General features: G+C 46.5%; 1 protein-coding gene across 1 annotated transcript in view; it reads left to right on the top strand.

The window, feature by feature from the left end:
• LOC124031612 (metabotropic glutamate receptor 4-like) overlaps positions 1-24,864 on the top strand; it is a 390,640-nt gene extending 365,776 nt beyond the window's left edge. The window contains exons 10-11 of the mRNA XM_046343076.1: positions 7,111-7,357; positions 23,050-24,864. Of these exons, the coding sequence (XP_046199032.1) occupies positions 7,111-7,357; positions 23,050-23,099 (297 nt within the window). The 3' untranslated portion in view covers positions 23,100-24,864. The remainder of the gene's footprint in view (positions 1-7,110; positions 7,358-23,049) is intronic.
• Positions 24,865-27,752: the final 2,888 nt, after the last annotated feature.

The raw sequence follows: 27,752 nt of genomic DNA, 5'->3' as shown, positions 1-27,752 counted from the left end.
GGTCCGTTAAAAGTGCAGAGAGCATCATGAAGAACAAGGAACACACCAGGCAGGTCCGACATACTGTTGTGAAGAAGTTTAAAGCCGGATTTGGATACAAAAAGATTTCCCAAGCTTTAAACATCCCAAGGAGCACTGTGCAAGCGATACTATTGAAATGGAAGGAGTATCAGACTGCAAATCTACCAAGACCTGGCCGTCTCTCTAAACTTTCAGCTCATACAAGGAGAAGACTGATCAGAGATGCAGCCAAGAGGCCCATGATCACTCTGGATGAACTGCAGAGATCTACAGCTGAGGTGGGAGACTCTGTCCACAGGACAACAATCAGTCGTATATTGCACAAATCTGGCCTTTATAGAAGAGTGGCAAGAAGAAAGCCATTTCTTAAAGATATCCATAAAAAGTGTTGTTTAAAGTTTGCCACAAGCCACCTGGGAGACACACCAAACATGTGGAAGAAGGTGCTCTGATCAGATGAAACCAAAATTGAACTTTTTGGCAACAATGCAAAACGTTATGTTTGGCGTAAAAGCAACACAGCTCATCACCCTGAACACCATCCCCACTGTCAAACATGGTGGTGGCAGCATCATGGTTTGGGCCTGCTTTTCTTCAGCAGGGACAAGGAAGATGGTTAAAATTGATGGGAAGATGGATGGAGCCAAATACAGGACCATACTGGTAGAAAACCTGATGGAGTCTGCAAAAGACCTGAGACTGGGATGGAGATTTGTCTTCCAACAAGACAATGATCCAAAACAAAAAGCAAAATCTACAATGGAATGGTTCAAAAATAAACATATCCAGGTGTTAGAATGGCCAAGTCAAAGTCCAGACCTGAATCCAATCGAGAATCTGTGGAAAGAACTGAAAACTGCTGTTCACAAATGCTCTCCATCCAACCTCACTGAGCTCGAGCTGTTTTGCAAGGAGGAATGGGAAAAAATTTCAGTCTCTCGATGTGCAAAACTAATAGAGACATACCCCAAGCGACTTACAGCTGTAATCACAGCAAAAGGTGGCGCTACAAAGTATTAACTTAAGGGGGCTGAATAATATTGCACGCCCAATTGTTCAGTTTTTGATTTGTTCAAAAAGTTAGAAATATCCAATAAATGTCGTTCCACTTCATGATTGTGTCACACTTGTTGTTGATTCTTCACAAAACAATACAGTTTTATATCTTTATGTTTGAAGCCTGAAATGTGGCAAAAGGTCGCAAAGTTCAAGGGGGCCGAATACTTTCGCAAGGCACTGTACCTGTTTCTGCTTTGTTGTTATGGGGTATTGCGGGTAGATTGATGAAGGGCATTACAAATATATATATATTTTTTAGAACAAGGCTGTAACATAAGAAAGTGTGGAAAAAGTCAAGGGGTCTGAATACTTTCTGAATGCACTGTGACTTCTATTCTTTGGAGAATACACACCAATATAGCACTATCTGTGCTATATACCACTGACAGACTTTTATGAGCTGTTTTGACTGCAACTAAGCATATATCTAAGGTAGGTTTGATTTTGTACACAATCATACTTAGTTATTACCAGTTATAACCATAGTACAGAAGGTGCTCCATCTTTATCAGGTCAAGATCACCCCAACTGTTCCCCTCCGCCCTCTGAGGATATGTATAATTGAATATTATGTCTCCAGATTCAAAGAAAAACTTTTTTTAGATTTGCCGTACAGTAGCTACTTTTCTGAGAATACAGCTCTCTGTGTAAATTCAGAGCTTATCCAAGTTCTTGCATTGCATATATCAAGTATTATACCATTTGAAGACTTTGCATCCCATTGGCAGATTATTATATGCACAGATGATTTTTGTTTTTTTAACCTTTATTTAACTAGGGAAATCAGTTAAGAACAAATTCTTATTTTCAATGACGGCCTAGGAACAGTGGGTTAACTGCCTGTTCAGGGGCAGAATGACAGATTTGTAGCTTGTCAGCTCGGGGATTTGAACTTGCAACCTTCCGGTTACTAGTCCAACGCTCTAACCACTAGGCTACCCTACCTTATTACAGTCATACATGGTATAGAAAAGTACAATCTTAGGCTCGCTAAAGAAATGCAGGTCCGTAGAAAAACACATGTTCTATATGTGCAGGTCTGCCAATAGCACTCCTCCAATATGCACTGCTCTGAATGTGCTGAGGAAGAGGCAAATTAGGGGAGAAGTACAGGCGAATGATCCTGCCAGTCTACTGTCTTAGTCACAGTCTGAAAATGGGTTTGCTCTGATATACACTCACAGCCCCATGGTGGACGGTTAATTTTAGGCTTATTCAACAGAACTGCAATGCCAAACAGTAATTCAAATGTTCAGATTGTACAGTGAATGAATTGTAATGGTCAACTCTGCATTAAAGGATGACATGCTTTGTATTTGTATTTATTATGTATCCCCATTTAGCTGTTGTCAAGGCAGCAGCTACTCTTCCTGAGGTCCTGCAACACGAAGGCAGCTATATACAGTCATGGCCAAAAGTTTTGAGAATGACACAAATATTAATTTTCACAAAGTTTGCTTCTTCAGTGTCTTTAGATATTTTTTGTCAGATGTTACTATGGAATACTGGAGTATAATTACAAGCATTTCATAAGTGTCAAAGGCTTTTATTGACAATTTCATGAAGTTGATGCAAAGAGTCAATATTTGCAGTGTTGACCCTTCTTCTTCAAGCATGCCCTGGCATGCTGTCAATTAACTTCTGGGCCACATCCTGAATGATGGCAGCCCGTTCTTGCATAATCAATGCTTGGAGTTTGTCAGAATTTGTGGGTTTTTGTTTGTCCACCCGCCTCTTGAGGATTGACCACAAGTTCTCAATGGGATTAAGGTCTAGGGTGTTTCCTGGTCATGGACCCAAAATATCGATGTTTTGTTCCCCGAGCCACTTAGTTATCACTTTTGCCTTATGGCAAGGTGCTCCATCATGCTGAAAAAGGCATTGTTAGTCACCAAACTGTTCCTGGATGGTTGCTCTCGGAGTTGCTCTCGGAGGATGTGTTGGTACAATTCTTTATTCATGGCTGTGTTCTTAGGTAAAATTGTGAGTGAGCCCACTCCCTTGGCTGAGAAGCAACCCCACACATTAATGGTCTCAGGATGCTTCACTGTTGGCATGACACAGGACTGATGGTAGCGCTCACCTTGTCTTCTCCAGACAAGCTTTTTTCCAGATGCCCCAAACAATCGGAAAGGGGATTCATCAGAGAAAATGACATTACCCCAGTCCTCGGCAGTCAAGATGCACTCACACCTGCCTGCTGCCATTCCTGAGCAAGCTCTGTACTGGTGGTGCCCCGATCCCCCAGCTGAATCAACTTTAGGAGATGGTCTTGGCGCTTGCTGGACTTTCTTGTATGCCCTGAAGCCTTCTTCACAACAATTGAACCACTCTCCTTGAAGTTCTTGATGATCCAATTCATGTTTGATTTAGGTGTAATCTTACTGGCAGCAATATCCTTGCCTGTGAAGCCCTTTTTGTGCAAAGCAATGATGCGGTTCCTTGCATGTAACCATGTTGGACAGAGGAAGAACAATGATTCCAAGCACCACCCTCCTTTTGAAGCTTCCAGTCTGTTGTTCAAACTCAATCAGCATGACAGAGTGATCTCCAGCCTTGTCCTCGTCAACGCTCACACCTGTGTTAATGAGAGAATCTGTTATGCAGGTGAATGGGGACCCAAAAGCGACTTGGCGAAAACAGAGTCTTTATTCCAGTAAAAGGCAAAAGCAATACTCCTGGACAATTAAAGAAGAAAACAAAACATGAAAAAACTTAAATCCACTCGTAGTGACGAGGACAGACTGGAGACTCGACCATTGACTGCAGGTTGCCTCGGGAAGGCACCGACCGTAGCAGACTTAGACACCTGCTCACACGCAGCATCTGAAGGAGACAAGACACGACAGGGCGAGACAATGACACAGCACAGCGAACATCATATAAGGATCCGACAAGGACAGAAGCGGAAAACAAGGGGAGAAATAGGGACTCTAATCAGAGGACAAAATAGGGGACAGGTGTGAAAAGACTAAATGAGTGAGTTAGGAGAATGAGGAACAGCTGGGAGCAGGAACGGAACGATAGAGAGAGGAGAGAGAGGGAGGGGGAGAGAGAGGGATAGAAAAAGGGAACGAACCTAATAAGACCAGCAGGGGGAAACAAACAGAAGGGAAAGCATAATGACAAGACAATATAAGACAAAACATGACAGAATCACTGACATGATGTCAGCTGGTCCTTTTGTGACAGGGCTGAAATGTAGTGGAAATGTAGTGGGTATTCAGTTCATTTGCATGGCAAAGAGGGACTTTACAATTAATTGCAATTCATCTGATCACCCTTCATAACATTCTGGAGTATATGCAAATTTCTGTCATACAAACTGAGGCAGCAGAAAATGACCATAAAGGAATTGAATTTATAAAAAGTCCATATTGATACAGAAACACTAAACAATTATTTAGATTTATTAAGAACAAGTTCACTGACAAAGTTGTGAAAAATGTGAAGAATTGAATAAACCGCCTTTAGACTATGATATGGTCAAAATAACCCCCGTCGGTGGTATGAGGGTTTAGAAGTTAACATCCCATCATGCTTAATTGCCCAGTTGTCCATTATTTTGGCTAGAAGAAAAGTGACTTTGAAAGATGGGTCTCAAAGTAGCATAGTGGGTTTAAAGTGTGTGTGTGTGTGTGTGTGTGTGTGTGTGTGTGTGTGTGTGTGTGTGTGTGTGTGTGTGTGTGTGTGTGTGTGTGTGTGTGTGTGTGTGTGTGTGTGTGTGTGTGTGTGTGTGTGTGTGTGTGTGTGTGTGTGTGTGTGTGTGACCAGATCCCATCCAATTGAACACTTACAGGAGATTCTGGAGTGGCGCCCGAGACAGCGTTTTCCATCAACAAAACACCAAATTATGGAATTTCTCGTGAAAGAATGGTGTCACCTCCATCCAGACACTTGTAGAATCTATGCCAAGGCGCATTGAAGCTGTTTTGGCAGCTTGTGGTGGCCCCAAGCCCTATTAAAACACTTAATGTGGTTACCTGTGACACAGGATGGTCATAATGCTTCTTGACAGTGTCATAAAGTGTATTTTTAAGTTATTTAAAATATGATGAAAAAAAACTATGATTGCAAAAAATTCATTACAACAACAAAGGACTTATGAAACAAACTTTCAAAACTAAAGGAAACTTCTTGACAGGGAAACTTTTTGATTCTCTGCGCAATATATGTCACAACAAGTGTAAATATATGGGTCGTGGCAGTGTTATGACCACATTATGACAGGTTATGACATGTCATGTCAGTTGTTATGACATGGTTATGACCGTGTCGTAACGTAATATGACGGTGGGTGTCAAGTAAAGCTGAACCATTAGTACAATGCAGCAGCAGATAACATAAACCAAATAATCGATCAAATCATTTCCCACTACAACTTGTCCTGATTGTCCCCGTTTATTTATTTGTCCTTAAATGAATCCATGGATAACATATTGGGTCCTGAATCCCCCTATAAGACTGCAGAGCCAAACACAGCCCAGAGCAGAGCACTAGTGGACTGTGTCTCCACAGCTGTGAGAGGCTCTACCACCGCTGGCATCTGCTCCTCTAACGTCCCATCCACTATTCTCGATGGTGCTGCGCTTCACCTAGGTGGTAAGCAAAGCAATCTGGAGAGGAAGCGGAGCGTCTTAGAGGGATAGACGTAACAAAAACAAACAAAGACACACTAGCAGAAGTAAAGTCTGGGGATGCTACACTATGTTGATGAAACAGCGGGAGGGAATCTCTTGCTGCATTAAGATAGCTCGCTACGAAGGTCGAGTCAAACCGAACAGATTAGAATTATAATGGTCTCTCAGTCAAATACCTTACAGGTTAACACATTATTGGTATTTATTGATTTCATTACATGTTAAACGAGATGTGTCAGTGTGGATTATGTTTGTTTTAGGTTGGGTCATACAGTGTCATGGTATAAAATAATTTGGGTCTATACCATCTTTTATTAGCCCAACCTTTTAATTGCTTTTCCCTCATCAAGTTAGGTGATCAGTATTTGTAACAATGTACTGTATACATTACAATTCATACGAGCCTGTCCCTCCCATTTAATGTTCTCAATAAGATGGCCTAATTCACACAGTTCTGCTTTGCAAACACTTAAAATGGAGTGAGGGAGACTGCTGATCAGCAAGGCCCTCCCCTGTGATTCACAATGTTCAGCCGTGGATAAAAAATTCATGAGGTTATTTCGTTTTTTTATGGGGCAGCTTGTAGTGAATCAGAATAGGGCAGATAGGCTGGTGTTATGACATTCCGTTTTAAAGGTTGACGTGATGGTCATGTTAAAACAAGCACTGCCGAAAATCAACAAACAAGAGACTCTTGGTTGCATGCACCGCAGTGGTGGTGGTGGTGGTTGTGTGTGTGTGTGTGTGTGTGTGTGTGTGTGTGTGTGTGTGTGTGTGTGTGTGTGTGTGTGTGTGTGTGTGTGTGTGTGTGTGTGTGTGTGTGTGTGTGTGTGTGTGTGTGTGTGTGTGTGTGTGTGTGTGTGATGGGGGGGGTTATGAAGAGAGGATCAAGCCATCCTACCAACAGATACCTCTATTAATAATTGACTTCTGTCATGTGAAATGTAATGAATAATAGTGATACACCACAAACATGTCTCATATGCTTTAGGCTTACAGTGTATACTCTATTACACGTACTCGTTACACAGGCACAAGAACTTTGGTGAAGAGTAAAGCTTTGTCATGGATTGTACGGTGTATGTTGTGTCCTTCACAAATCATTTCCGTCTCTTCATGAAGGACATACAGCAAGGACAAATGGACAGAAGTGTTTAACCGCATATAAGGAAAGAGGGTTTGACATGAGCATTAACATCTAGAGTAAACCACCAGGGATGTGGTGGAGCAGTAACTGTCGATTCGTAGTGCTCTTTATTAACTTCAGGTAGGGAATATAGCCCAGCAGATTGTGTATGGTTCCCGACACCGGTTACATTAACCCTAATCTTAACCCTACACCAATTTCGATCCGTAGGTCTAACAGAGTCTCCATGACATTACTTTACAGATGTACATCCAGACAACTACGCTGACCATCTCTGTGAGCCTGAGTGCATCTGTCTCTCTGGGGATGCTGTACATGCCCAAGGTCTACGTGATCCTCAGGCACCCGGAGCAGAACGTTCCCAAACGCACACGCAGCCTCAAGGCTGTGGTCACAGCTGCCACCATGTCCAACAAGTTCAACCCCAAGGCGAGCCTACGTCCCAACGGAGAAGCCAAGTCCGAGTTGTGTGAGAGCCTGGAAACACAAGGTGAGTTATAAGGTGAAGACTAATATATGCTATATATACTGAACAAAAATAGAAATGCAACGTGCAATAATTTCAACGATTTTACTGAGTTACAGTTCATATGAGGAAATCAGTCAATTGAAATAAATTCATTCAGCACTATTCTATTGATTTCACATGACTGGGAATACAGATATGGCTCTGTTGGTCACAGATACCTTATTAAAAGAAATGGGTTTCTCAATGGGCCTCAGGATCTCGTCAAGATATTTCTGTACATTCAAATTGCCAAAGATAAAATGGAATTGTGTTCGTTGTCCGTAGCTTGTGCCTGCCCATACCATAACCCCAATGCCACCATTGGGCACTCTTTTCACAACGTTGACATCGGCACACTGCTAACCCACAATTCTCTAAAACAATGCTGGAGGCGGCTTATGGTAGACAAATTAATTTCTTATTCTCTGGCAACATTCCTGCAGTCAGCATGCCACTTGCACAGTCCCTCAAAACTTGAGACATCTGTGGCATTGTTGTGTGACAAAACTACACATTTTAGAGTGGCCTTTTATTGTCCCCAGCATAAGGTGCACCTGTGTAATGAGCATGCTGTTTAATCAGCTTCTTGATATGCTTCACCTTATTTCAGGTTATGAAATATGGGACCAACACTTTACATGTTGTGTTTATATTGTTGTTCAGTGTACATGTCAGCCTTGGCTGAGCACCCTTGTGTGTCTTTAAATGTTAAATGTATTTTACCCTTCAGGCACTGTAAATTACGTGAATAAATTGGTTTAAGAGGTGGAAAGGAAAGTCACCAAATCATTATTTACTGGCCACCTTACGTCATTGTTATTTTACACTTCGATTGATGTAGTAAATGAGCTGCCATTTTAAATTTTAAGTCAGTTTGTGAGTTGAGGGAGGCATTAAAACATTCCATGATAGGCTCAAAATCTCCACTGTGTGTGGATATCACTAAGGAGGGCATTAATACCAGGAGTGGTGTACTGTATAGTCCTACTTCACCAGATATCTCAACGCCATACACAATTAACCTATGGTATTGTATTGAATGTATGAGATCCATTTCAATGCTTGTTATACACCATATATAATAACAACCATGTTTTATTTTAGAATTTCAACGCATTCGGTTGACTATCACAGAAAGACACTGTTCAATATGCTGAACAGGTATATTTTCAGCAGTTTGGCTCAGATTTGTGGCTTTTGTGTTCAAAGCCTAGTGTAATTAATTGAGAGGTAAATGAGTTTCCTTTCTGAACCAGCTGAACCTCTCTCTGCTTGAGTCCATCTCCCTCTAATTTCAATAGCAATAAAAATGCTTGGTGGTTTCTGGGACACTCTGGCTTTATACGACTGTGGTAAATAATGATTTCAACCATTGACTCAGCAGAAAATGTCTCAGGTGATGGCCAAAACACTCACCCACACGGCTGGCTCGCTTTCCTCAGAACAGAAAAGAGGGGTCTAAGTCGGTAATGTCTGTCAATAGAGATAGACTCCCTGTTTGTTGGTAAATCTGAATGACGGATGCATATCATGATCATTCACGGTTCCCCGAGAGCTAGCCTACAGTATTTTGGGGGATTATTTAGCCCCTGCAAATTTTATTCCACTGATAACAAAAGTACAGAGATGTTCCCCAAAAATACATTGTAGACAATTTACTGTAGTTGTTTATATTGAATGCAACATTGCAAATATTTGATGGAAAAAGGACGAGGATGCTGAGCATGGTGTGGCGTTACATAACATCTACACAGGCCTTTATCTAAACATGTATTTAGTTTAATGACAACAGTGACGATGTAACAATAAGTGAGGGGAGGGAGATTTGATATGAAGCACAAATTCCTCGCCTATCTGTTTACAAGGGGCATACAGTGCATTGGTATTTGAATAAGCACTATTTGTCATTGCCATTACGGACACATTGCGTGATGGTGCGGCAAGGAGCCTAGTGGTTAGTGCATTGGGCCAGTAACCAAAAGGTTGCAGGATCAAATCCCTGAGCTGATAAGGTCTGTTATTCTGCCCTTGAACAATGCAATAAACCCACTGTTCCCTGGTAGGCTGTCATTGTAAATAAGAATTTGTGCTTAACTGACTTGCCTAGTTAAATGTAAAAATTATTTTTGGAAAAATACCTGTCTCGCCGTCTCTCTGACTGGCTGACATTGGTAGCAGGGATGGTAAAATGTATCCGCTCCGGCTCAGCAGATCAGATAAGACGGTCAGGAGAGAACTGGAGAGTTGAGGCTTGATTACTCAGTAGACAGGGTAGGAAGAGGTGGAGGTCTGGGAGGGGATTGAGAGCCCCCCCACTGTACAAATACGACAGGGACAATATACTGTGTGTGTGTGTGTGTGTGTATGTATATATATGTACACACACTACTCTTCAAAACTTTGGGGTCAGTTAGAAATGTCCTTGTTTTTGAAAGAAAAACTCATTTTTTGTCCATTAAAATAACATCAAACTGATCATATATACAGTGTAGACATTGTTGATGTTGTAAAAGACTATTGTAGCTGGAAATGTGTAACGGCTCTCTTCTATCTCCTCCTCTGACGAAGAGGTGGAACAAGGATTGGACCAAAATGCAGCGTGATGATGATTCATGATATATTTTAATGAAGGAAAACTATACATGCAGAAACTACAAAAATAATGAAATGATGAAAACCGAAACAGCCCTATCTGGTGCAAACACAAAAGACAGGAACAATCACCCACGAAACAATATAGAATATGGCTGCCAAAATATGGTTCCCAATCAGAGACAACGAAAATCACCTGCCCCTGATTAAGAACCGCCTCAAGGCAGTCATAGACTTTCCTAGACAACCCTGCTCAGCCACAATCCCAATACCTACTAAAACCCCAATACAAAAACACACCACAAAATAAACCCATGTCACACCCTGGCCTGACCAAATAAATGAAGACAAACATACATACGTCGACCAGGGTGTGACAGAACCCCCCCCCCCCCCCCCCCTAAGGTGGAGACTCCCGGACACACATCAAAACAATAGGGAGGGTCCGGCGTCTGTCCATGTTGGCGTCTCCGGCTCGGGACGTGGACCCCACTCCATCAATGTCTTAATTCCTCCCCCTCGCGTCCTAGGATAGTTCACCCTCGCCGCCGACCATGGCCTAGTAGTCCTCACCCAGAACCCCACTGGACTGAGGGGCAGCTCGGGACTGAGGGGCAGCTCGGGACTGAGGGGCAGCTCGGCACTGAGGGGAAGCTCGGCACTGAGGAGAAGCTCGGCACTGAGGAGAAGCTCAGCACTGATAGGAAGCTCAGGCAGGTAATTGGCTCCGGCAGATCCTGGCTGGCTGGCGGATCTGGAAGAGTCTAGTTGACTGGCGGATCTGGAAGTGTCTGGTTGACTGGCAGATCTGGAAGATCATGGCTGACTGGCAGATCTAGCTGCTCCATGCAGACTGGCAGCTCTGGCTGCTCCATGCAGACTGGCAGCTCTGGCTGCTCCATGCAGACTGGCAGCTCTGGCTGCTCCATGCAGACTGGCAGCTCTGGCTGCTCCATGCAGACTGGCAGCTCTGGCTGCTCCATGCAGACTGGCAGCTCTGGCTGCTCCATGCAGACTGGCAGCTCTGGCTGCTCCATGCAGACTGGCAGCTCTGGCTGCTCCATGCAGACTGGCAGCTCTGGCTGCTCCATGCAGACTGGCAGCTCTGGCTGCTCCATGCAGACTGGCAGCTCTGGCTGCTCCATGCAGACTGGCAGCTCTGGCTGCTCCATGCAGACTGGCAGCTCAGGCTGCTCTATGCAGACTGACAGCTCAGGCTGCTCCATGCAGGCTTGCAGCTCAGGCTGCGCTAAACAGGCAGGAGACTCCACCAGCGCTGTAGAGGAGGAAGGCTCTGGCAGCGCTGAACAGGCAGGAGACTCCAGCAGCGCTGGAGATGAGGATGGCTCTGGCTGCGCTGAACAGGCGGGAGACTCCGGCAGTGCTGGAGAGGCGAGGCGCACTGTAGGCCTGATGCGTGGTGCTGGCACTGGTGGGACTGGACCGAGAACACGCACAGGAAGCCTGGTGCGGGGAGCTGCCACCAGAGGACTGGTGTGTGGAGGTGGCTCTGGATAGACCGGACCGTGCAGGCGCACTGGAGCTCTTGAGCACCAAGCCTGCCCAACCTTACCTGGCTCGATGCCCACTCTAGCCCGGCCAATACGAAGAGCTGGTATGTACCGCACCGGGCTATGCACCCGCACTGGAGACACCGTGTGCTCCATAGCATAATACGGTGCCTGCCCGGTCTCTCTAGCCCCCCCGTTAAGCACAGGGAGTTTGCGCAGGTCTCCTACCTGGCATAGCCATACTCCCTGTGAGCCCCCCCCAATAAATTGTTGGGGCTGACTCTCAGGCTTCCATCCGTGTTGCCGTGCTGCCTCCTCATACCAGCTCCTCTCCGCTTTCTTCGCCTCCAGTTCTTCCTTGGGGCGGCGATATTCTCCAGGCTGAGCCCAAGGTCCTTCACAGTCCAGTTCGTCCTCTCATGTCCAGTCCTTCTCTCGCTGCACCTTGGTGCGGCTGCACTCCCCTGGTTTAGCCCAGGGTCCTCTCCCATCGAGGATTTCCTCCCAAGTCCAGAAATTCTTGTCGCGCTGCTCATGCTGCCTGTTACCACGCCACTTGGTCCTGTTGTGGTGGGTGATTCTGTAACGGCTATCTTCTATCTCCTCCTCTGACGAAGAGGTGGAACAAGGATTGGACCAAAATGCAGCGTGATGATGATTCATGATATATTTTAATGAAGGAAAACTGTACATGCAGAAACTACAAAAATAATGAAATGAAATAATGAAAACCGAACCAGCCCTATCTGGTGCAAACACAAAGACAGGAACAATCACCCACGAAACACTCAAAGAATATGGCTGCCTAAATATGGTTCCCAATCAGAGACAACGAAAATCACCTGCCTCTGATTAAGAACCGCCTCATGGCAACCATAGACTTTCCTAGACAACCCTACTCAGCCACAATCCCAATACCTACTAAAACCCCAATACAAAAACACACCACAAAATAAACCCATGTCACACCCTGGCCTGACTAAATAAATGAAGACAAACATACATACTTCGACCAGGGCGTGACAAAATGGCAGATTTTTTTATGGAATATCTACGTAGCAACCCTCACTCCTGAGTTCCAATGGAACGTTGTGTTAGCTAATCCAAGTTTATAATTTTAAAAGTCTAATTGATCATTAGATAACCCTTTTGTAATTATGTTAGCACAGCGGAAAACTGTTTTTCTGATTAAAGAAGGCCTTCTTTAGACTAGTTGAGTATCTGGATCATCAGCATTTATGAGTTCAATTATAGGTTCAAAATGGCCAGAAACAAAGACTTTCTTCTGAAACTTGTCAGTCTATTCTTGTTCTGAGAAATGAAGGCTATTCCATGCGAGAAATTGCCAAGAAACTGAAGATCTCGTTGAACGCTGTGTACTACTCCCTTCACAGAACAGCGCAAACTGTCTCTATCCAGAATAGAAAAAAGAGTGGGAGGCCCCGGTGCACAAATGTCTTTTTTAACCACAATCCGTTCATTTTTGGACAATGATTGAACTGCATCCCTCTCTGTCTTAGAAAGATTACATCGTGTTTGGTTGGAGTCAATTTTACCCTTAAACAGATTCTCCACATCAAAATGTACCTTTGTGGCAAATGTATTTAGTGTGGAAATCTGGACGATGGGACAAAAGGTGGACTTGGGTTTAAAAGGTGTTTGAGGGCACAGAAACTGCCTGACCTGTCTGTAGTTGGAGAGATGTGTTGCTTGTACCAGGCCTTCAGATGTAGATTCCTGTAGAAACAAAATAGGTCAATCTTTGTATTGAATTAATTTGTTGAGTATGTGGGGACAAAGGACAGTCCTTTAGACAAAACCTTACACAATCATCAGAAATGGGTTCTCCAGAAAAGTTGATCACAGCCTTGTTCTGGTCCTGCTCCGTGTGGTTGGATAGTCTTGATTTCTTCCTCCCCCTCAGGTTTGGCCTCTTCCGCATCCACTCCCTCTTGGAAGGTGCTGGCCTCGGAGTGTCAGGAGTGATCCTCATCATCACTGCTCGTTAAGTTGAAATGTGATGTGTTGGTTTTCTCCAGGCAAAGAGAAACAGTTAAACCAAAGGGAAAGTTTTGGGATTTACAAATGACAGGCCACTAAGTACCCTGGTTTAAATGAAGATACGGATTTACAAACTACAGGCCACTATGTACCCTGGTTTAAATGAAGATACGGATTTACAAACTACAGGCCAGTAAGTTCTCTGGCTTAAATGAAGATATGGATTTACAAACTACAGGCCACTAAGCACTCTGGTTTAAAAGCAGATATGGATTTCTCACCTTTTCTGTAGGGTCGTGATTGGTCCATTTGCTGTCATCTAGTGGACATTTTTCTCTATTGCACTCAGCTATGTTTGGACTGTTTGTAAGGGTTTTCTTCTGGTGAAAGAGAGGCGGACCAAAATGCAGCGCGGTGGTTATTCATGTTTTTAATAAAGACGACTATACATGAACAGACTATACAAAACAAGAAAAGTGAAAACCTAAAAAGTCCTATCTGGTGCAAACACAGAGACAGGAACAATCACCCACAAAACCCAACACAAAACAGGCTACCTAAATATGGTTCCCAATCAGAGACAACGACTAACACCTGCCTCTGATTGAGAACCATATCAGGCCAAACATATAAATAGACAAACCAGACACACAACATAGAATGCCCACCCAGCTCACGTCCTGACCAACACTAAAACAAGGAAAACACATACGAACGATGGACAGAGCGCGACAGAACCCCCCCCCCCCAAGGTGCGGACTCCGAACGCACAACCTAAACCTATAGGGGAGGGTCTGGGTGGGCATCCGTCCGCGGTGGCGGCGCTGGACGTGGACCCCACTCCATAATTGTCTTACAGACAGAAACGTCTCTCTGGTAAGAAGAGTGGCGGGGGCGTATGCCTCATGACTAACGGGACATGGTGTGATGAAGGAAACATACAGGAACTCAAATCCTTCTGTTCACCTGATTTAGAATTCCTCACAATCAAATGTAGAACGCATTATCTTCCAAGAGAATTCTCTTCGATTATAATCACAGCCGTATATATCCCCCCCCAAGCAGACACATCGATGGCTCTGAACAAACTTTATTTAACTCTTTGCAAACTGGAAAACATTTATCCGGAGGCTGCATTCATTGTAGCTGGGGATTTTAACAAAGCCAATCTGAAAACAAGACTCCCTAAATTTTATCAGCATATCGATTGCGCAACCAGGGGTGGTAAAACCTTGGATCATTGTTACTCTAACTTCCGCGACGCATATAAGGCCCTGCCCCGCCCCCCTTTCGGGAAAGCTGACCACGACTCCATTTTGCTGATCCCTGCCTACAGACAGAAACTAAAACAAGAGGCTCCCACGCTGAGGTCTGTCCAACGCTGGTCAGAACAAGCTGACTCTACACTCCAAGACTGCTTCCATCACGTGGACTGGGACATGTTTCGTATTGCGTCAGATGGGAATATTGACGAATACGCTGATTCGGTGTGCGAGTTCATTAGAACGTGCGTCGAAGATGTCGTTCCCATAGCAACGATAAAAACATTCCCTAACCAGAAACCGTGGATTGATGGCAGCATTCGCGTGAAACTGAAAGCGCGAACCACTGCTTTTAATCAGGGCAAGGTGTCTGGCAACATGACTGAATACAAACAGTGCAACTATTCCCTCCGGAAGGCTATCAAACAAGCTAAGCGTCAGTACAGAGACAAAGTGGAATCTCAATTCAATGGCTCAGACACAAGAGGCATGTGGCAGGGTCTACAGTCAATCACGGACTACAAGATGAAATCCAGCCCAGTCACGGACCAGGATGTCTTGCTCCCAGGCAGACTAAATAACTTTTTTGCCCGCTTTGAGGACAATACAGTGCCACTGACACGGCCTGCAACGGAAACATGCGGTCTCTCCTTCACTGCAGCCGAGGTGAGTAAGACATTTAAACGTGTTAACCCTCGCAAGGCTGCAGGCCCAGACGGCATCCCCAGCCGCGCCCTCAGAGCATGCGCAGACCAGCTGGCCGGTGTGTTTACGGACATATTCAATCAATCCCTATACCAGTCTGCTGTTCCCACATGCTTCAAGAGGGCCACCATTGTTCCTGTTCCCAAGAAAGCTAAGGTAACTGAGCTAAACGACTACCGCCCCGTAGCACTCACTTCCGTCATCATGAAGTGCTTTGAGAGACTAGTCAAGGACCATATCACCTCCACCCTACCTGACACCCTAGACCCACTCCAATTTGCTTACCGCCCAAATAGGTCCACAGACGATGCAATCTCAACCACACTGCACACTGCCCTAACCCACCTGGACAAGAGGAATACCTATGTGAGAATGCTGTTCATCGACTACAGCTCGGCATTCAACACCATAGTACCCTCCAAGCTCGTCATCAAGCTCGAGACCCTGGGTCTCGACCCCGCCCTGTGCAACTGGGTACTGGACTTCCTGACGGGCCGCCCCCAGGTGGTGAGGGTAGGCAACAACATCTCCTCCCCGCTGATCCTCAACACAGGGGCCCCACAAGGGTGCGTTCTGAGCCCTCTCCTGTACTCCCTGTTCACCCACGACTGCGTGGCCACGCACGCCTCCAACTCAATCATCAAGTTTGCGGACGACACAACAGTGGTAGGCTTGATTACCAACAACGACGAGACGGCCTACAGGGAGGAGGTGAGGGCCCTCGGAGTGTGGTGTCAGGAAAATAACCTCACACTCAACGTCAACAAAACTAAGGAGATGATTGTGGACTTCAGGAAACAGGAGAGGGAACATCCCCCTATCCACATCGATGGAACAGTAGTGGAGAGGGTAGCTAGTTTTAAGTTCCTCGGCATACACATCACAGACAAACTGAATTGGTCCACTCACACTGACAGCGTCGTGAAAAAGGCGCAGCAGCGCCTATTCAACCTCAGGAGGCTGAAGAAATTCGGCTTGTCACCAAAAGCACTCACAAACTTCTACAGATGCACAATCGAGAGCATCCTGGCGGGCTGTATCACCGCCTGGTACGGCAACTGCTCCGCCCTCAACCGTAAGGCTCTCCAGAGGGTAGTGAGGACTGCACAACGCATCACCGGGGGCAAACTACCTGCCCTCCAGGACACCTACACCACCCGTTGTTACAGGAAGGCCATAAAGATCATCAAGGACATCAACCACCCGAACCACTGCCTGTTCACCCCGCTATCATCCAGAAGGCGAGGTCAGTACAGGTGCATCAAAGCTGGGACCGAGAGACTGAAAAACAGCTTCTATCTCAAGGCCATCAGACTGTTAAACAGCCACCACTAACACTGAGTGGCTGCTGCCAACACACTGTCATTGACACTGACCCAACTCCAGCCATTTTAATAATGGGAATTGATGGGAAATGATGTAAATATATCACTAGCCACTTTAAACAATGCTACCTTATATAATGTTACTTACCCTACATTATTAATCTCATATGCATATGTATATACTGTACTCTACATCATCGACTGCATCCTTATGTAACACATGTATCACTAGCCACTTTAACTATGCCACTTTGTTTACTTTGTCTACACACTCATCTCATATGTATATACTGTACTCGATACCATCTACTGTATGCTGCCCTGTACCATCACTCATTCATATATCCTTATGTACATGTTCCTTATCCCCTTACACTGTGTATAAGACAGTAGTTTTGGAATTGTTAGTTAGATTACTTGTTGGTTATCACTGCATTGTCGGAACTAGAAGCACAAGCATTTCGCTACACTCGCATTAACATCTGCTAACCATGTGTATGTGACAAATAACATTTGATTTGATTTGATTTGATTTGATTTAGTGTCCCTTGAGTGGCGACCCTCGCCGCTAACCTTGGCCTAGGAAACCTAACAACAGGCCCCACTGGACTGAGGTAGCTCAGGACCGAGGGGAAGCTCGGGACCGAGGGGAAGCTCGGGAGTGAGAGGAAGCTCGGGAGTGAGAGGAAGCTCGGGAGTGAGAGGAAGCTCAGGCAGGTTGATGGATCTACCAGATCCTGGCTGGCTGGTGGTTCCGGCAGATCCTGGCTTACTGGCAGATACTGGCGGATCCTGGCTGACTAGCAGATCTGGCAGATCCTGGCTGACTGACACTTCTGGCGGATCCTGGTTGACTGGTGGATCCTGGCAGACTGGCGGATCCTGGCTGAATGGCGGATCTAACTGATCCTGGCGGACTGGCATGTCCTGGCCGACTGGCAGATCCTGGCCGACTGGCAAATCCTGGCCGACTGGCAGATCCTGGCGGTTCCTGGCCGACGGCGGATCCTGGCCGACTGGCAGATCCTGGCCGACTGGCAGATCCTGGCGGATCCTGGCAGACTGGCGGATCCTGGCCGACTGGCAGTTCTGGCGGATCCTGGCCGACTGGTAGTTCTGGCGGATCCTGGCTGACTGGTGGATCCTGGCAGACTGGCGGATCCTGGCTGACTGGCAGATCCTAGCACACTGGCGGATCCTGGCTGAATGGCGGATCTAACTGATCCTGGCAGACTGGCGGATCCTGGCCGACTGGCAGATCCTGGCCGACTGGCAGATCCTGGCCGACTGGCAGTTCTGGCAGATCCTGGCTGACTGGCTTCTGGTGGATCCTGGCAGACTGGCGGATCCTGGCTGAATGGCAGATCTAACTGATCCTGGCCGACTGGCAGATCCTGGCCGACTGGCATTTCTGGCGGATCCTGGCCGACTGGCGGATCCTGGCAGACTGGCGGATCCTGGCCAACTGGCGGATCCTGGCCGACTGGCGGATCCTGGCCGACTGGCAGTTCTGGGGGATCCTGGCAGACTGGCGGATCCTGGCAGACTGGCGGATCCTGGCAGACTGGCAGTTCTGGTGGATCCTGGCTGACTGGTAGTTCTGGCGGATCCTGGCAGACTGGCGGATCCTGGCAGACTGGCAGATCCTGGCTGAATGGCGGATCTAACTGATCCTGGCAGACTGGCGGATCCTGGCTGACTGGCAGATCCTGGCCGACTGGCAGATCCTGGCTGACTGGCAGTTCGGGCAGATTCTGGCTGACTGGCTTCTGGTGGATCCTGGCTGACTGGCGGATCCTGGCTGAATGGCGGATCTAACTGATCCTGGCTGACTGGCAGATCCTGGCCGACTGGCAGATCCTGGCCGACTGGCAGATCCTGGCTGACTGGCAGATCCTGGCGGATCCTGGCCGACTGGCATATCCTGGCCGACTGGCATATCCTGGCCGACTGGCATATCCTGGCCGACTGGCATATCCTGGCCGACTGGCAGATCCTGGCCGACTGGCAGATCCTGGCGGATCCTGGCCGACTGGCATATCCTGGCCGACTGGCGGATCCTGGCTGACTGGTGGATCCTGGCAGACTGGCGGATCCTGGCTGAATGGCGGATCTAACTGATCCTGGCCGACTGGCAGATCCTGGCCTGACTGGCAGATCCTGGCGGATCCTGGCCGACTGGCGGATCCTGGCCGACTGGCAGTTCTGGCGGATCCTGGCAGTTCTGGCGGATCCTGGCAGTTCTGGCGGATCCTGGCTGACTGGTAGTTCTGGCAGATCCTGGCCGACTGGCAGATCCTGGCTGACTGGCAGATCCTGGCGGATCCTGGCTGACTGGCATATCCTGGCCGACTGGCAGATCCTGGCTGACTGGCAGATCCTGGCGGATCCTGGCCGACTGGCATATCCTGGCCGACTGGCATATCCTGGCCGACTGGCATATCCTGGCGGATCCTGGCTGACTGGCATATCCTGGCCGACTGGCAGATCCTGGCCGACTGGCAGATCCTGGCCGACTGGCAGTTCTGGCAGATCCTGGCCGACTGGCAGTTCTGGCAGATCCTGGCTGACTGGCGGATCCTGGCTGAATGGCGGATCTAACTGATCCTGGCCGACTGGCAGATCCTGGCCGACTGGCAGGTCCTGGCCGACTGGCAGGTCCTAGCGGATCCTGGCCGATCCTGGCGGATCCTGGCCGACTGGCAGATCCTGGCCGACTGGCAGATCCTGGCAGTTCTGGCGGATCCTGGCAAACTGGCGGATCCTGGCAGACTGCAGTTCTGGCGGATCCTGGCTGACTGGCAGTTCTGGCGGATCCTGGCTGAATGGCGGATCTAACTGATCCTGGCAGACTGGAGGATCCTGGCTGACTGGCAGATCCTGGCCGACTGGCAGATCCTGGCCGACTGGCAGATCCTGGCAGATCCTGGCTGACTGGCTTCTGGTGGATTATGGCAGACTGGCGGATCCTGGCTGAATGGCGGATCTAACTGATCCTGGCTGACTGGCAGATCCTGGCCAACTGGCAGATCCTGGCTCCCTAGCAGATCCTGGCCAACTTGCAGATCCTGGCCGACTGGCAGTTCTGGCCGGCTGGCAGTTCTGGCAGATCCTGGCTGACTGGCTTCTGGCGGATCCTGGCTGACTGGTGGATCCTGGCAGACTGGCGGATCCTGGCTGAATGGCAGATCCTGGCCTGACTGGCAGATCCTGGCGGATCCTGGCCGACTGGCGGATCCTGGCCGACTGGCAGTTCTGGCGGATCCTGGCAGTTCTGGCGGATCCTGGCAGTTCTGGCGGATCCTGGCAGTTCTGGCGGATCCTGGCTGACTGGTAGTTCTGGCAGATCCTGGCCGACTGGCAGTTCTGGCGGATCCTGGCTGACTGGCGGATCCTGGCAGACTGGCGGATCCTGGCAGACTGGCGGATCCTGGCTGACTGGCGGCACTGGCAGCGCTGGGCAGACTGGCGGCGCTGGGCAGACTGGCGGCACTGGCGGCGCTGGGCAGACTGGTAGCTCAGACGGCGCTGGGCAGACGGGTAGCTCAGACGGCGCTGGGCAGACGGGTAGCTCAGACGGCGCTTAGCAGACGGGTAGCTCAGACGGCGCTGGGCAGACTGGCGGCACTGGCCGGCGCTGGACAGACTGGTAGCTCAGACGGCGCAGGGCAGACGGGTAGCTCAGACGGCGCAGGGCAGACGGGTAGCTCAGACGGCGCTGGGCTGACTGGAGAAAAAGGCTCTGGCAGCGCTGGACTGAGGAGCACTGGTGCCTCTGGAATGAGGGGCTCTGGCGCCTCTGGCATAAGGGGCGGTAGCTCTGACAGCGCCGGACAGGCGGGAGACTCTGGCTGCGCTGGAGAGGAGGACGGCTCCGGCAGCGCTGGACAGGCGGGACGCACTGTAGGCCTGATGCGTGGTGCTGGCACTGGTATGCCGTGGATACTATGCCAAACCAATAGCTTTCTTTCTACTCTGTCCAATACATCCTCCACACTCTCAGACTCAGCACTCTGCTTCGCCGACTGCTCCAATTCCATCCATGGCTCCTTACGGTAAACAGGGGGAGTTGGCTCAGGTCTGACTCCAGACTCTGCCACACTCTCCCTGTGCCCGCCCAAGAAATTTGGGGGTGCCTCTCGGGCTTCCAGCCGCTCTGCCATGCTAGCTCCTCATAATGCCGCCTCTCTGCTTTCGCTGCCTCCAGCTCGGCTTTGGGGTGGCAATATTCCCCTGGCTCTGCCCAGGGTCCTTTTCCGTCAAGGATCTCCTCCCAAGTCCATTTATCCAAATAGTGCTGCCTCTCCCACTGCTGCTGCTGCCTCTGTCGCTTCTCCTGCTGTTGCTGCTGCCTCTGTTTACCACGCCGCTTGGTCCTTGGTTGGTGGGTGATTCTGTAAGGGTTTTCTTCTGGTGAAAGAGAGGCGGACCAAAATGCAGCGTGGTGGTTATTCATGTTTTTAATAAAGACATGAACACATGAACAGACTATACAAAAGAAGAAAAGTGAAAACCTAAACAGTCCTATCTGGTGCAAACACGGAGACAGGAACAATCACCCACAAAACCCAACACAAAACAGTCTACCTAAATATGGTTCCCAATCAGAGACAATGACTAATACCTGCCTCTGAGAACCATATCAGGCCAAACATAGAAATAGACAAACCAGACACACAACATAGAATGCCCACCCAGCTCACGTCCTGACCAACACTAAAACAAGGAAAACACATACGAACGATGGACAGAACGTGACACTGTTGTTGTTCATGTTTGCTGTGTTCTAGTGTACTATGTAACATATTGCTTTCTTATTCTTGACACTTCTCCCAGTCATATTTAAGGTTAGAACTACCTTTCTATGCGTTCTGATACTTCTAGCTTGGAGTTTAATTTTTTGACAACATAGCTACAGTATTTCACTTTTTAATGTATAGTATTGCTAACTAGGTGTGTCCAATCAATTTTGTAACCACTCCCTCTTCCAATTAGGGCTAATTGGAAAAGCTGTTCAAAAGAGGACATTGTATTAGTCATGCAGCTGAAACGCGTCAGATTTCTTAAAACTTTGATTCTATTGAACATGCCATACAATTAAAGGCATTTTAATTAATTATATGGAAAGTGCCTTGGTTCTTCTTTATTTTTTAGTCTAAAGGCCAGTTTTATTGCTTCTTTAATCAGAACAACAGTTTTCAACTGTGCTAACATAATTGCAAAAGGGTTTTCTAATCATCAATCAGCCTTTTAAAATGATAAACTTGGATTAGCCAACACCACTTGCCATTGGAACACAGGACTGGTGGTTGCTGATAATGGGCCTCTTTCCACCTATGTAGATATTCCATAAAAAAAATCTGCCATTTCCAGCTACAAAAGTAATTTACAATATGAACAATGGACTTTATTGACCACTGTATTTTTGACCAATTTGATGTTATTTTAATGTACACACACACGACTGTTCAAACACATACACTGAGTATTCCATACATTAAGAACACCTTCCTAATATTGATTCCTCCCTCCTTCAGAACATCCTCAATTTTTCAGTGCATGGACTCTACAAGCTGTCAAAAGCGTTCCAAAATATGCTGGCTCATGTTTACTGAAATGCTTCCCACATTTGTGTCAAGTTGGCTGGGTATCCTTTGGGTGGTGGACATTTATTGATACAAACGGGAAACTGTTGATTGTGAAGAACCCAGCAGCGTTTCAGTTCTTGACACAAACTTGTGCACCAGGCACCAACTGCCATACCCCGTTCAAAGGCACTTCAATTTTTTGTCTTGCTCATTCACCCTCTGAATTGCACACATAAGTACATAATCCATGTCTCAATTGTCTCAAGGCTTAAAAATCCTTCTTTAACCCGTCTCATCCCCTTCATCTACACTGATAGAAGTGGATTTAACAAGTGACATCAGTAAGGGATCATTGCTTTCACCTGAATTCACCTGGTCAGTCTATGTCATGGAAAGAGCAGGTGTTCATAATGTTTTGTATACTCAGTGTACCTACAGATACATCTATATATGAAACTTGGTCCAACCTGTAGCTGAAACGACATGGTATTTACTCTTAGGTGGATATAACATAATTTATGTTTCTGGATATGTCATCATTGATATCCACCTGTCAATGTACTAAGCACAAAGTAGAAATTCTGCACCACTACTTACAAACCACAGTGCATACAGTACAGCAATAACTTTGATGTTGCGCTGACCTTGTCTCTGCGTTGATCTCATCTCCTTCTTTCTCTTCTCTTTCAGCTTTCACCACAAAACAAACATACATCAGCTACAGCAACCATGCAATCTAGGAGAGGAAGGCCATCATCATTGCTCAGGATGGTCACCTCGTGGAACATTTTCTTATGCAGTGTAAATGGGGGAGGAAAATAGAGCAAGAAAATTGACATGGGACATGTGAGGATCACTAAAGAATTTCATAGGGAGTAGCCATTGTTAAGGACGGAGAAAAGACAAACAGAGATGCAGGAAGGGACCCTCAGGGGACCCCAACAGAACAAATACAGTATAATTGTGATGTTCCATCTTGTGTTGGCCATGGCAGACTAGACAAACACTTCCCTCCTGGGCAGAGTCCAGAGTACAGAGAGGATTCATGCAGGATGGGGCTTCTAATCCCTTCTTGTTGTTTACATTTCTGCGTTACCTTCTCTTTCACTATGACTTCCCATCTCAAGCTGACAATTGAAAGAATCTGTTTAGGTGTGTGCAATTCGCAATTTTGTAGTCTGCCAGTGTTGTCAACAGTAAGTGATATTGCTCTCAGTGCTTCGGGAAGTTGCAGAAACACCAGTTTAAGAGTGGTCCGTCCTTAAATGTCTAGGAAGACTTTAAATCATGTAATTGTTAAAAGATATACTTCTAAAAGTATTCCAGTTTTTTTTTAAATACTGGATGGAAAAAATTATTCCAACAATGCAGGATACTTGTACTCCATCATAAAAAAAATATAATGATGTTGACAACAAAGAATATGGTCATTATTGATTTTAAGCATGCCAGTTTGAACATGCTGTGTTGTGTTGTAAAAAAAAATATATATTTAGAATGCGTTCAAACTATGTTGCAGTGTCGTTCCCATTGTTTGGGCCTGAGCCTATTGTACGTATTCTCCAAACTGGTCTAGTGATTGATCTTTGTTTATTTGTCCTAAAGTGAGGCCCCTAAAGTAAGGCCCTACAGTGAAATACCATAGCTGACCCCAATCCATTTCCACCAGCTATACTATTGGTCACACATAGAGGTTTTCATTGATTGATATGATTTATTTAAGCTCCATACACCTACCAGTGCCCAGTCCACATGGGATAACACACCACTACTAAATACAATTGTCCTTTTACTCAAGGTACAGCTAAGTTGTAGAGATCTAAATCCATTAAAATGGAGATAAAGTATGCACTGGCGAGTTGCCACGCAGTATTCATTCAACCCAAGATGATATCCATCAAGAGACTAATTCATCACACCAAAAAAATGTCATCTCTGAGGACTGTCATGGTCTGTAAAATGCTTCAGGGATATGTTCGTATACTTTATGACTGATGCCTCAAGCTGCAGAAAATAACCTACTCAAGACAAAATGCAAAAGGATCCAGTACTCATTTCAGTCGCCTTCAGCTCTCTGAATAAATACAATATATGACCAAAAGTATATGGACACCTGATCGTCGAACATCTCGTTCGAAAATCATGGTCATTAATATGGGGTTGGTCCCCCCTTTGCTCCTGTAACAGCCTATGCTCTTCTGGGACGGCTTTCCACTAGATGTTGGAACATTGCTTCGAGGACTTGCTTCAATTCAGCCACAAGAGCATGAGTGAGGTAGGTCACTGATGTTGGGCGATTAGGCCTGGCGGGTTGAGGTCAGGGCTCTGTGCAGGCTAGTCAAGGTCTTCCATACTAGTTTCAACAAACCATTTGTCAGGCTGAAACAGGAAAGGGCCTTCCCCAAACTGTTGCCACAAAATTGGAAGCACAGAATAATCTAGTAAGTCATTGTGTGCTGTAGCGTTAAGATTTCCCATCACTGGAACTAAGGGGCCTAGCCCGAACCATGAAAAATAGCCCCAGACTGTTATTCCTCCTCCACCAATCTTTGAATTTGGCACTATGCATCCAGGCAGGTAGCGTTCTCCTGGCAACCGCCAAACCCAGATTTGTCCGTTGGACTGCCAGATGGTGAAGCAAGATTCATCACTCCAGAGAACTCTTTTCCACTGCTCCAGTCCTATGGCAGCAAGCTTTACACCACTCCAGCCGACACTTGGCATTGCGCATGGTGATCTTAGGCTTATGTGTGTCACTGCTTGGCCATGGAAACCCATTTCATGAACAGTACTTGTGCTGACGTTGCTTCCAGAGGCAGTTTGGAACTTGGTAGTGCTTCAGCACTCAGCGGTCACGTTCTGTGAGCTTGTGTGGCCTACCACTTCGAGGCTGAGCCGTTGTTACTCCTAGACGTTTCCACTTCACAATAACAGCACTTACAGTTGACTGGGGCCGCTCTAGCAGGGCAGAAATTTTACAAATGCCTTTTTGTAAAGGTGGCATCCCATGACGGTGCCACATTGAAAGTCACTGGGCTCTTCAGTATGTTCATTCTACTGCTAATGTTTGTCTATGATGATTGCATGGCTGTGCGCGCAATTGTATACACCTGTCAGCAACGGGTGGGGCTGAAATAGCCAAATCCACTCATTTCAAGGGTTGTCCACATTCTTTTGTATATATAGTTTATATCAGAGGTGGGTTCTGTAAATCTGAGCAGCCCTTTAGTTTTTCTAGGGAAAAATTGTGAGGTCACTTGTGATGTGAATCCAATGCTTCTTTTTTATCTATCCCTCTGTATTACTTTGAACACCAGTTGTGTTGCAGAAATAAAATGATTTGAGTGCTGACGAAATTAGTTAATGTATGTTATTAAATAGATTGATGATGTCTGCTTTTATGTCCTGACAAAACTGAAAAGGGAAAAATGTGAACAAAAAATAAACAGTGCCTGACTATCTGACTATGTATTTGTAAAACCTATTGAAAACTAATGAAGTGTGTGGAGCATGTCCAGTTATTTTTATACAAAATCACATTTCTAATTAAAATGTTTTTAAAATTCCAAAGCCTCTCTTCTTTTTCTCTCAGTATTGCATTTTTATTGCATTTTTATGACCGAAAGAGTCTGTTGTTCAGAATGGGAAACAGTAAAGTAATAATTGACTGTAAAAGTGCAACATTTGCCTGTTCCGTATGAGAGGAGGCCTCGCTCCCCTGGTCTGGAGAAGTAGTCAGATAGAGAGGGAGAGAGAGAGTGATAAAGTGATGTTATTCAGTTAGATGCAGGAAGTACGGGAAGATTCAGGCTATGACCAGATCATGTTATGTAGATAAGCCAAGGAAAGATGTATTTAAAAAAAAGAAGTAAAAACATATATTTTTTTAAATAAATAAATAAATGCAGGGTATAACTGCAGAATGTTCTGTCTTTTCCATTGACAAGGCAAAGTAAAGACAGTACAGTATGAAGATAGGTAGAAACTGCTTCTCCAATAGAAATCCCCGATCACGCTTCTAGGCAATGTCATGGGCAGAAACATGTCATCAGGTCTAACCGTCTTCTCACGCAAAACTATGAATGTGCAGGTCATCAAATCAAAGGCACTCCTTTGATATAAAGTTGTTTTTGAGAAAAAAAGGACATTTGAAAATGTGTCAGTTTGTCACTTTCTGTCACGACTTCCACCGAAGTCAGCTCCTCTTCTTGTTCGGGCGGCGTTGAGCGATCGACGTCACCGTCTTTCGAGCCATCTCCGCTCCATTTCTCATTTTCCATTGGTTTTGTCTCGTCCCATTACACACCTGGTTTTCATTCCATAATTACTCCATGTATTTAGTCCTCTGTTTCCCCTCCATGTCTTTGTGTGTAATTGTTTGTTTGTGATGTGGATTATTGTCAGGCGCTTTACTTTTGCCATGTTCCTTGTTTTTGGCACGTTATTGTTTTTATGTGCTGTATTTTGTGGAACGGAATTCAAGTGCGCCTGTTGGCGCTGTTGGCTGGGCTCCCTGCCTGTGCCATTAAACCCCTACAACTCATCCAGAATGCCGCAGCCCGTCTGGTGTTCAACCTTCCCAAGTTCCCAAGTTCTCTCACGTCACCCCGCTCCTCCGCTCTCTCCACTGGCTTCCAGTTGAAGCTCGCATCCGCTACAAGACCATGGTGCTTGCCTACGGAGCTGTGAGGGGAACGGCATCTCAGTACCTCCAGGCTCTGATCAGGCCCTACACCCAAACAAGGGCACTGCGTTCATCCACCTCTGGCCTGCTCGCCTCCCTACCACTGAGGAAGTACAGTTCCCGCTCAGCCCAGTCAAAACTGTTCGCTGCTCTGGCCCCCCAATGGTGGAACAAACTCCCTCACGACGCCAGGACAGCGGAGTCAATCACCACCTTCCGGAGACACCTGAAACCCCACCTCTTTAAGGAATACCTAGGATAGGATAAGTAATCCTTCTCACCCCCCCCTTTAAGATTTAGATGCACTATTGTAAAGTGACTGTTCCACTGGATGTCATAAGGTGAATGCACCAATTTGTAAGTCGCTCTGGATAAGAGCGTCTGCTAAATGACTTAAATGTAATGTAAATGTTCACGACACTCTGTTCTCCTGCACCTGACTTCGCCTCCTGTACACACCCTTGATAATTTCACAAGGTTGGAGTAATAAGATGTTCAACTACTTAAGACTCAAATCTAGGTTGTGCCTTTAGATTTCGAGAAATAACTAAGGCAGAATGGGAAGTCAATTAAAGAAGTGAAACAAACCCCGGGTTGGTCTGCTTCGCAAGCGTTCCTGGAAGTCTCACGATGTTGCACCTCTGGGTTTAGAAAGTCTGTGCTCTTACATTAACTTAACTGGTGAAATAATATCACTATTTGGCAAAAA

Source organism: Oncorhynchus gorbuscha, linkage group LG03, assembly GCF_021184085.1.
Source record: "Oncorhynchus gorbuscha isolate QuinsamMale2020 ecotype Even-year linkage group LG03, OgorEven_v1.0, whole genome shotgun sequence".
Classification (NCBI taxonomy): Eukaryota; Metazoa; Chordata; class Actinopteri; order Salmoniformes; family Salmonidae; genus Oncorhynchus; species Oncorhynchus gorbuscha.
The sequence above is the reverse complement of the archived record's forward strand: the minus strand, read 5'-3'. Positions and strand labels throughout refer to the sequence as shown.